At 33.5% G+C, this 12,413-nt stretch overlaps 1 protein-coding gene across 3 annotated transcripts in view; it reads right to left on the bottom strand.

Annotated features, from left to right (window-relative positions):
• Window positions 1-12,413, bottom strand: part of LOC149565233 (uncharacterized) — a 94,198-nt gene that overhangs the window by 21,728 nt on the left and 60,057 nt on the right. For all 3 annotated transcript variants that reach the window (XM_089818785.1, XM_089818786.1, XM_089818784.1), the window contains exon 2: window positions 11,894-11,988. In XM_089818785.1, coding sequence (XP_089674911.1) covers window positions 11,894-11,988 — 95 coding nt within the window. The remainder of the gene's footprint in view (window positions 1-11,893; window positions 11,989-12,413) is intronic.

The following is a 12,413-nucleotide window of genomic DNA, read 5'->3' as shown; positions in this document are numbered from 1 at the left end:
AACCAAAGTGTCAGTACCAGGTGAAACCAAGATCTTCAAATCAAAAAGATACAAACCCAACCAGGAACTAATCATGCACTGTCACCTCATCACTGTCACAAGCTCCACTAACCTATGTATCCAAGCTATCCATGACATCATGATGCAAAACCATCCTCTAACTATCAGAAACAACCAAGGCATCACACCTCAAAGAACTCAAAGTGCACATAAGGAGCTCCTCAAAAGAAATCAAATAACCATGATCCTCAACCAAAAAGATGTACCACCATAACCAAATTAGGAATCCAAACCAATGAGTAACAACAAAGTAACTATATATCCAATCATGTCATGCCAGAATCCATCGCACCATGAACCAAGAAACTCACTTTCAAAGTGTCCAACCTGTCAACATAAAATAGTCAACCACAATCCTCCACCATGACTATACCTGTTAACATCTCATCCCTTCTACATGAAGACAAATCAAAAAATCATGTGACCAAGGGCGTATAAAACCCAAATCCAAGCCACCAATCTAAATATGCATCAATAATGAAAGAACAATGGGCAAAGACAACCCATATCCAAGCCATAAATGCACTTTGTAAGTATAAACTACTTACAACATTGCACAACTTATAGACCCAACAAGTCATACATATCCAAACCAAGCACTAATAACCAAATCATCATGAGCCCAATCTAAAATATAAACTGAGTATACAATGACATCAAACTCCAAATCTTCAAAAGTACAATGTCATAAACTCACAATGTAACCATAGTCAATATAAATAATAAATTGTCCACATCAATATATTACCAAATAAACCATGTCAAACCTGCACAAATTAGGAATCCAAACCAATGAGTAACAACAAAGTAACTGCATATCCAATCATGTCATGCCAGAATCCATTGTACCATGATCACATGCATGAACCGAGCAACTCACTCTCAAAGTGTCCAACTTGTCAACATAAAATAGTCAACCACAATCCTCCACTGTGACTATACCTAGTAACATCTCATCCCTTCTACATGAAGACAATCAGCAAATCATGTGACTAAGGGCGTATAAAACCCTAATCCAAGCCACCAATCTGAATATGCATCAATAATGAAAGAACAATGGGCAAAGACAACCCATATCCAAGCCATAAATGCACCTTGTAAGTATAGACTGCTTACAACACTACACAACTTATAGACCCAACTAGTCATCATACATATCCAAACCAAACACTGATAACCAAATCATCATGAGACCAATCTAAAATATAAACCGAGTATAGAATGACATCAAACTCCAAATCTTCAAACGTATAATGTCATAAACTCACAATGTAACCATAGTCAATATAAATAATAAATTGTCCAAATCAATATATTACCAAATAAACCATGTCAAACCTGCACCAAATCTGAACCAATGTATAGAGTTTTTTGTTTCTTACGAACTTAAGATCAGAGATAGAGTACAGAAATGATTCCAATTCAAGTTTATTTTCAGATGATATTGAAGTCTATTTTGAATAATTAGATCTGTGATAGTCCTTTTACTGAACTGTCAATATTTCAACTAATGAGCAGATATATGAATACTTAGAAATATATTTATCTATCTTATATAACAACTGTAATACTGATTGATATTGTATCCACGGGAATGAATTGATCGCTGCTCTATGGAGAATGTAGTTTATATTGCAAAGAAGGATATTGTCGTCATAATTGATATCATTTCTGCCACGAACACAAAACATATATATCATTTTGAAAGAGCATGCCTACGTAGGGTCATAACCCTTACATGGCATGAACCACATAGGGTCATGGCCTTATGTGGTCATGACTCTTGGCAACAATTTGTTAGCACTAACAAGTGCTCGATCTGCATTAAGTAACCAATATAATTTGTCATGGAACTTCAGTGATTTCATAATGCAAGGCCTGATCAGGCATGATATATATGAGCAATAATAAGATGTGCGTTCTGTTACAAGAAGATATAGTAAATCAATTAAACCATCAATATATCATATGTATAATGAAGCACAAATAGTAATGTAATATTACACACACACACACACACACACACACACACACATAATATGATTTGCTTGTTGTCATACATATCAATTTACTATGATTTATGATTTACTGAGGGCATCAATCTGATTGAAGCTATAACTCTAACACTCCCTTTTAGCGAGGGAGGATATAGCCAATATAATCATCTCATACATAATGATCTAATCTAAGCAATCTCATCACATATGAGTGCTTGCATCAATACTAAGATGCCTATCAATAAGTATGTCCTAGAAGGATATGAGTTATCTGATTTCCTACTCATTCCAGGACAATAATTGAATATAATCTATCAGATAACCTTGATCTCAGGTATACCAATGTAGTTTTCATCATGAGAAGTATCACGATCTCTGGTATACTCTTGAACATCAACTTAACGTAGTCTATCATGATACATTAGTTATCATGATCTCCGGCACATTCTGGGACAACAATTTAATGTAGTCTATCATGACAATAGATCAAGAACTCAAGAACAACAAATGTAACACATTCCAGGACAGCAACTTAATTTAGTCTATCATGATACGTTTCATTATCATGATCTCCAGCACATTCTCGGACAACAACTTAATGTAGTTTATCGTGATAACTGGTCAAGCTATTGCTAAGATCATCACCTTACAATAGCGACCTTACAAATACATCGAATGAAAGATCATCACCTTTCATGACATAATCCACATATGCAACATTGTAACTCTTTTAACATTTAAAATATAAATGAATATATATTAAATTTAAACATGAATGAGACTTAATCTCAGGAATTACAATTACATTTTAGTCATACCAAGTTTACCTCTGAAGTACTCCACTTTCATCTTTGCAAGAGGTTTGGTAAATATGTCAGCATTTTTCTCTTCAGTATTGATATATATACCAATTTAATGATATACTTGTCTACCATATCTCTGATATAATGATAGGAAATTTCTATATGCTTGGATCTATTATGAAAAACTAGATTTACTAATTGTTTAATGCAGCTTTGATTATCAAAGCATATAATTGTGGGATCCAAGGACTTCCCAAATAGTCCAACCAATAACTTCCTTAACCATTCTGCTTCTCGAGCTCCCATAGAGGTGGCTATGTATTGATATATATGTCAGTTTGATAAACATGTCAAGTACACCACTTTCATCTTTGCAAGAGGTTTGATTAAATATGTACGCATTTTTCTCTTCAATATTGATATATACCAACTTAATGACATTCCTATCCACCATCTCTGATGTAATGGTAGGGAATTTCTATATGCCTAGATCTGTTATGAAAAACTAGATTTACTAACAGTTTAATGCAGCTTTGATTATCACAATGTATAATTGTGAGATTCAAGGACTTCCCAAATAATCCAACCAGTAACTTCCTTAACCATACTGCTTCTCGAGCTCCCATAGAGGCGGCTATGTATTCAACTTCAGTAGAACTCTAAGCAACTGCTGACTACTTTCTACTAAACCACGATATCATAGCAAATCCAAGGCTGAAACAACATCCTGTAGTACTTTTACAATCGATGGAACAGTTGGCCAATTTGAATCTGAATGCCCTTGAAGTTGAATTTCAACTTTGTCCTATTTTTAGACCAAGTCCAATTGTTCCATGTAAGTATCTTAGAATGTGTTTAGCTGCCATAACATGAATTGTCTTAGGTTCACACATGAATTGACTCAATGCATTTGTCACATAAGGGCGAGTATTCACCAAATACATTAGAGATCTAATTATCTGTCTGTAGTATGTGGGATCTGTAGGTTTAAATTCAAATGCATCACTTTTAAGCTTATGAAGATTTGTCTCCATCAGTGTGGATAATGGTTTATAGTCCATCATCCCAAATTTGATCAAGATGTTAATAGTATATTTTCCTTGATTTAAGAAAATGTTGTTCTCCTTTTGCCATACTTCTAGACCTAGAAAATAGTGCAGAAGAGCCAGATCTTTCATATCAAATTCAAACGCAAGATCCTATTTGCATTTTATAATAAGATGATCTTCCTCTATTATTAGTAAGTCAACATCGAGAACAAGTTTTAACATGTCACCATCTAATATTTTGAAGTATATATTAGAACCAGCTTCATTTTTTGAGTATCCCAGTTCGGTAAGATAACTGTCTTTTCTTTCATACCATGCCTTGGAGGCTTGTTTAAGGTCGTAGAGAGCTTTCTTTAGTTTACACATATAGGAGTTTTTGTCATGAGTGACAAAGCCATCTAGTTGTTCTAGATATACTTCTACATCAATAACACCATTTAGAAAAATAGTCTTTATGTCCATTTGATGTATCTTTCATCCTTTGGATGTTGCAATGGCAATAATGGTTCTTATAGAGGTATATCGAGCAACAGGAGCAAATGTCTCTTCATAGTCAATTCCAACCTTTTGAGAGAAAAATCTTGCAACAAATTTAGCATTGTGTTTTCAATACTACCATCTCGTGCATGTTTGATTTTAAATAACCATTTTTTGGAGATGGAGACAACTGATTTGTCCTTAGGTCTAAGTACGATATCTCAGGCATCATTTTTTAATATTGATTGGTATTCCTCAATCATCGCATCTTTCCAAGCTTGAAATGTTAAGGCCTCTTCAACATTTGAGGGTTTAGAATTGATGAACTCGATTATAAGAGCAACATAACATGAATGGCTTCTTGTTTTCTTACTTTCTCTAAAGATTTCATCAGGTGCTACATTATTGTCTTCAATCATCTTCTTTGCCCATACTGGTCTTTTCTTGTCGTTAGCGATTTCAACATTTTCAGTATTAGATGATAAAGGTTCATGATCTTTCGAACAATTCTCCCTCTGAGTCTCAACTATAGGGTTTTCTTCTAATTTTATACTTGGTTCATAATTTAATTCTTCAATATTTTTAAAAAGTTTATATGTAGCATCTTCTTCAAATTTAACATCACTGTTCATTTCAATAGTTCTTTGTCATGGAATATAAACTCTGTAACCTTTAGAGAATTCACTATAACCAACAAATATGCATTTCTTCCCCAAAGGAATCTAATTTGGACCTCTTTACTTTAGGAACATGAATATACACAAGACAGCCAAAAATTTTGAAGTGACCTAAATCTGGTTTGTTTCTTGAAAAGGCTTCTTCAAGTGTTGTATTTTCTAACGTTGAATGAGGACATCTATTTTGGATGTACACTGTCGTGTTTGAGGCTTCAACCCAAATGAGATGTGAAAAATTTGATCATGCATCATGGCTTTGGCAACTCCAATGATGGTTCTATTTTTTCTTTCTACCACTCCATTCGGTTGAGGATTATAAGGTGCTAAATACTCTCTCTTCAATCCCAAAAGAAGTGTAGAATTCTTTAAAGTTTTCATAAATGTATTCACACCCATTGTCTTATCTTAGAGTCTTAATTTTCTTCCAAGATTGATTTTCAACTAATACTTTAAACTCTTTAAATTTCAGTAGTACTTCATTTGATTCTTCAAATTTTAGAAAATAAATTCAAGTTTTTCTAAAGTAATCATCAACAAAGATTATGTAGTACAAAAATGCCCCTAATGAGGATACTGACATTGGGCCACACAAATCTGTGTGAATAAGTTCTAGTGCAACTTCTGATTTATGGTCGCTATGTGAAAAAGATCCTTTGGAGTTCTTCCCTAAGGCACATCCTTTGCAAGTTCCAACATGTTCAAATTTTAGATTTGGTAATCCTGTCACAATTTTTTCTATAGAGGGTAGGGCACAAAAATGGATGTGTCCTAACCTTCTATGTCAAATTTCATTGGTTTTGGAAACTTCATGATTTTGAGCATTATAGAATTTATATAAGCTTCCATCTCTAAATCCTATAGAGATTGCATATTTTATGTTAGAATTTTTAGGCCAGGATAGTACTTTATCTTCTTGAAAGGTGACATGATATCCTTGACCTAATAGGCCAAAAATGGAGACCAAATTTCTTCTGATGCCTAATACAAATAGAACATCTTTTAATTGTAGTGTAACTCCTATTTTTAATTTAATTAAAGAGGTCCTAATTCCCTTCACTGGATCCGTGATTTATGGTCACTATGTGAGAAAGATCCTTTGGAATTCTTTCCTAGGCACATCCTTTGCAGGTTCCAACATGTTCAGATTTTAGATTTGGTAATCCTATCACAATTTTTCCTATAGAGGGTAGAACACAAAAACGAAGGTGTCCTAACCTTCTATGCCAAATTTCATTGGTTTTTAGAACTTCATAACATTGAGCATGATTTTGAGCATTACAAAGTTTATATAAGTTTCCATCTCTAAATCCTATAGAGATTGCATTTTTATTTTAGAATTTTTAGGCCAGGATAGTACTTCATCTACTTGAAAGGTGACACAATATCCTTGATTTGCAATGCCAAAAATGGAGACTAGATTTCTTTTGATGCCTAGTACAAATAGAACATCTTTCAATTGTAGCGTAACTCTTGTTTTTAATTTAATTGAACATCTCCCAATTCCTTTCATAAGATAGGTGGAGTTATCCCCTATTGTGACCTCTTCACATGAGTGCCCTTCAAAAATTTTCAAACTAGTCTCTAAATCAATTTATGTGTCGAGACGCTCCGCCATCGATTATCGAGGTATTCTTGTTTGAGTTTAGTTCACTTTATAAGGCTAAGAAGAATAGTGAATTTTCCGCTTCCCTAACTTCAGCTATAGAGGCTTGAGCTTCTTCCTTTTCGGGTAGTACCTGTGAGTGTGTCCAAACTTATCACACTTGTAACATTGTATTTTAGACAAATCTCTATTCTTGTAAGTTTGATTATTCTTCCCTCTTTTTCATTTGAAATTTATTTCCTTCCCTTTATTGTTTGAGTTAAATGTAGGGTTTGTATTTCTCACTCTTTATTTGGATTGATCCCCCTCGTAATTAATCTTTACTATTCCTAAGTGCAGTCATTCTTACATTGATTAAATTTTGGTAGAGTAGGTCATGCACTAATACCCTAAATAAAGGATTCTCAAGCAATTAGTAACCCTTTAAGTGCTATTAGGGAGAATTCCATATCATCTATATTATTTCCAATAGTTGAAAGTCGATCCTTCAATTCTAAAGTTCTCATAAAATAAAATGTAATTGTTTCTCCTTTATTCATCTTGATACGCAAAAGTTGTTGTTTTAAGGTGAGCAATCTACTTGTATTATTGGTCTCATATGTATTTTTAGTCAAGAACATATCAAAAGCAATTGTTAATTTTGATATAGTTGGAAGGATATGATCCTTCACAGCATCAATAATAATTTTCATGGCTTTACTGCTATGTCTTTTCCATATTGTTTTATTTGGATCATTATCAAGCTTCGATTTATTTTCTTCTACATATGATTCTAGTTCAAGTTCTCGAAGAATTAACATTATTCAAATTCTCTGTGATACAAAATTTGATGCGCCTTCAAGTCTATCCTCGAGTCTGACACAGTGCACCATGATTACATTTTTGAATAAACATAAGACTCAAATTATAATTGAAATTTCACTGTCTTTATTTGATCTGTATCAATTAGGCTCTAATACCATGTTAGTTCAAATTTTATTTTCAAACGATATTGAATTCTACTTTGAATATGCAGATTTGTGATAGTCCTTTTATTGAACAATCAATATTGCAACTGATGAATAGAATTATGAATACTCATAAATATATTTTTCTTATATCTGTAATACTAATTGATATTGTACCTACAAGAATGAAGTGATTGTTGCTCTATGGAGAATGTAATTTATGAAGAGAAGGATATTGTCATTGTAATTGAAATCCCTTTTGCCACAAACACAAAACATATATATCATTTTGGAAGGGCATGACTACGCAAGGTATGCCACGTAGGGTCATGGCCTTACATGGTCATGACTCTTGGCAACAATTTGTCAGCACTAACAAGTGCTTGGTCTGCATTAAGTAACCAATATAATTTGTCATGGATCTTCAGTGTTTCATAATGCAAGGCCCGATCGGGCATGATATATATGAACAATAATAACATGTGTGGTACGCTACAGGCAAATATAGTAAATCAATTAAACCATCAATATATCATATGTACAATGAAGTACAACTATGAATGTAATATATTATATATATACATATATATAATATGATTTGCTTGTTGTCATACATATCAGTTTAATATGATTTACTGAGGGCATCAATCCAACTGAAGCTGTAACTCTAACACAATTGACTATTCGAAGTCCAAAATTCTACACCATATGCACAAAACTGTGCTAAAAATAAATAACATCCAACTTTCAAGCTCATAAAACTTAACAAAATGTCAAAATCACATAATCAAACCTATATGAAGTTGTAGTGCTTTGAATTTGATTTCCAATGACTGTAAGAAGTCTAAAATCTGATATCCTGAGTGAAAGTTATGGCCATTCTACCAAGATAGCCTTTTTACCACTTTTAAAGCGATTTTTTGTGACAAATTCCAATGGGATTAAAATTTGATGGCCATCACAGCCTGAAACTAAAAAAGCTTTGCATTTTCTCTCAACATGGCCAAACTAGGGCATATTATATATCAAATTTTATGGAAAAGCCAATTTGGATCTAACTGTGAGGTCTATTTTTGCCCAGGAGGTCATTTCTACAAGCTCATAAAACCCTCATTTAAATGAAACATCCAAAAAAAAACTTTTGACCAACAATTTCACATGCCCAAAATCTGTCAACAACCCATCATAACAGAAAATCCAAAACCCTCAAATCTACAATAAACAACCTACAAAACTCATATATCTTGCCCTTTCTTTTATTCTTTCGTGCATTCTCATGGATTCAATCTAGGGTTACAACAACAAAACCATAGCTCTGATACCACTTGTAAGGAAACTTGCTACCTAAAATATAATTGTTTCCACATAAGCTATAATAAATCTAAAATAAATAAGGACTTAAAATCCACATGCAAGAGAATTGACAACATACCCACAAAATGTGACACGGGATATATCCCAAAAAAAGTAGACCAGCCTCCAAAAGCATCCATCACCATATATTATTCAGCAAAACATCATTGCAATACAACCATGGAAGCCTTTAAAGTCATAGCCACAACCAAGCAATTCATATGAACAAGAATGAATCCACACATCCCATTCCAACCTCCACAAATACTCCCTTGGCTAACCTGTCTCATCTATCTTGCTTGACTTTTCTTTCTTTGTCTTTTCTCTACAACTACCCTTGTAATTGTTTTTATAGTAGCAAGCTTCAAAAAAACCACCAAGTGGTATTACATAAACCATGTGCTAAAACCATATGCTACCAAACCCCCATTGACCCACATCTAATTGTTTTTTCCTCAATATTAAAAATTACATCAAATATTATCACAATGTTAGAATACAACTCATCAAGAATATTCCATGAGAATCTCTACACATTGCACATCCATCTAGGTACTCATAGGTGCAACATTACATAATAAAATAAAATAAAGTAATATAATCTAAACAATATTATGCAATGTGTGCAACGCACTTAATCTCAACAAGTTTCAAACCATTAAGCGGTCAAGAGAACAAACACATGGATATGATAGCAGAAAATCGTCTGACGAAACCCACAATCCATAGATTGCTATAAATCACGATGCAGAAATAAAAGTTAAAACATAACATATTAAAAACTAACATGGTGTTAGCAATTGTCTTCCAAAAAGCTGCAACTTAATCAAAGTTAACAAAGAATTGAACTTAGGAGAGGTGTGATTGGCAAGGAGATGCGATGACTGTTGGAAGAGACATGACTATCACATTCGCAGGAGTAGATATAAATATGTCAAAGGATAGACTCCAAGGAGGATAAAACAGCAAAAACAATCAAATAAACAGCCAATCATAAGGAATATAGAGATGCAAGAAACACATCAGACAATACTCAGCCAGCCAACTAAATCATCAAATAGAAGGAAAGGGCTCTGCACAGCAGCCTATAAACACAGAATTGTGGAAATAATCAGAACTCTCTAAGGGATCGATAAGACAGAGAAGGGGAAAATGGTAAAATCTGAACTACAGTCAAATTATACAGGACATGATAAGGTAAATACTAGAAAGGGACATTACAGTATGCAAGGACATTATAGTATGCTTTCAGTCTTGTTGCGAGTGCAAAAGCATAGACCAGTAAGAAATACATGCAATTACTCTTTCCTCGATAGAAGTAGAGTATTGGGGAACCAAAGCAGCATGTGAGGCAACATGATTACAAAAGATTCTTTCAGGTATGCAAATGTCTCAAGCAGGTCCTTCACTCTTATTTTGTTACAATCAAGGGGCGCTCAAGGTAGCCAAGAATCCAGTCGTCCATGAGCGAGAAAACATGGCGAGCTTAATTGTCATTTCATGTGGTGACTTCCACAAGATGGATCAGTGATGTTGCAATACATTCCAGGAAAGGACCAAACTATAGACATTCTTACCAAGTCTTTGAGCCCTAAGAAAGTTGTCAAATATAGAGATAAGCTTGGCGTAGGTAATAAACCATTAAGGGAGGGTATTCTAATATTTAATTATATTGGTCACTTAAGTTGTTAAGATAGACTTTGAAATATTATTTATTCTTTTAATTGACATAAGTTTTTCTTAGTTGTCAATTTTATGATTTTATCCTTATTGGATAAATTATTTGTAGCTCTTACTATAGGAGACTTTTGTTCCTTTGTTAATACCAAATATCTTGGTAATCATTCTCTCTGACGTTACTTTTCATAAAAATGCCACAAGACAATCTTGGAAATCAAATACAGTTGGTCCTTTTGTTTAATTTCTTTGTAGTAGGAAAGGCTTGAAATTTATCACCAAGTCACAAGCAAAACCACACATATTGTGGCAGGATACAGATATTTGGTTACATAGTAAGAAAGCTGGTTTATCTTTCCTTCTTTTTTGTAGTTTTCCTTCATTAACTTATATTTGAAGGCAATGGGTTGTCCATTGTACACAAACACAATCTTCTTGGGGAGTGCTATAAGGATGATAGTAGCATGTGCCAAGAATGCAATGTAAACAAAAGGGAAATTAGCATGAGTGCCCATGAGCAGTAAAGAACTTTATAGTTATTTGACACTCACATCCCCAGTTCTTGTTCACCTTCATCTGAACCAAGTCTTGCTTCTGCAGCATATCAATCATATATAAAGGAATCACAAATCAGGTGAAGCTAAATATGGATCAATCTTAGTCCCCGAATACGAATCAATATCATGTAAAGCTTAAAAATCTGTGTATTGGAGATGAGGACTTTGCCAAGCTCTCAAGAAAACAGGGCTAAGACTCATAGCTGCTAAGTCAGATCATATATTGGGTTTAAATCTTTAACAAGCTATTACTTTAAAATGTTTTGTCAGCCATACAGTATGCAGGGACATTATAGTATGCTTTTAGTCTTAATTTAACATTTTAATTTTCAGTTACATTCTTTAACAATGTCAGCCATCAGTGTTCCCTATATATCCAACAATTCAAATACAAATCAAAAGTACAAGCTGATTTTGGGCAAAAAATGTACCTCAAACAAAGAATTATCAATCCAAGCATTGTTTATCAATGTCTGATTTATAAGTTTAACCATCTTTATTGATAAGTATTCTAACCATGCTCAGAGTTGCTTTCAGCTACTGTGTTTATATGTTTCTTTTATTTTATTAATGATAACATGATGCAAGATCTAAAACAGTCTACACAATGTGATTTATGTACTTCATTTAAGATTGGAAAGCAATTGATTCTATCATCAAATAAATACATTGCAGAGATAAGACAATGCATACCTCTTCACGAGGATTAGGAAAGTCACTTTTCCTGTCAATCCGATCAAGTTGAAGATCTTGATCAGAATATGCACCTGGTTGGTATCCATCAGAGCCTATTAACCAAAGGAAACAGTAAATAAGGAGAAATTTCAACCAATGCAATTTTGATTCGGATACTACCTTACAGTAAAATGCATCATTGTCAATTCAAAATATTAATCAGCTTTCAACCTATTCAGTTGAAAGGCATAATCTTGCAAATTAGTAAATAAAAAAGTATGTTCCATCCAAAGTGTTCTATTTCATTTAACTTACATTCCTTATAGATTATTTTTTCCCAAAGATGTCTTTGGGTGGATCCATAATTAGTCTAGTGTTTTCCCTGTTTTTTGAAAGAGGGAGATACAAACCTTGTAACTTCTAGGAAGAAAGAACACTTCATTTGCAATGATCAACATCTATCAGTAACTGTTATCGAATCACAATGAATGAGTGCTTACTGAACAAGCTATTTTTATTAGCATTAGAAGCAATATCT

This window comes from Cupressus sempervirens, chromosome 3 (assembly GCF_028749045.1).
Source record: "Cupressus sempervirens isolate cs-2001-9-10 chromosome 3, ASM2874904v1, whole genome shotgun sequence".
In the NCBI taxonomy this organism is placed as follows: domain Eukaryota; kingdom Viridiplantae; phylum Streptophyta; class Pinopsida; order Cupressales; family Cupressaceae; genus Cupressus; species Cupressus sempervirens.
The sequence above is the reverse complement of the archived record's forward strand: the minus strand, read 5'-3'. Positions and strand labels throughout refer to the sequence as shown.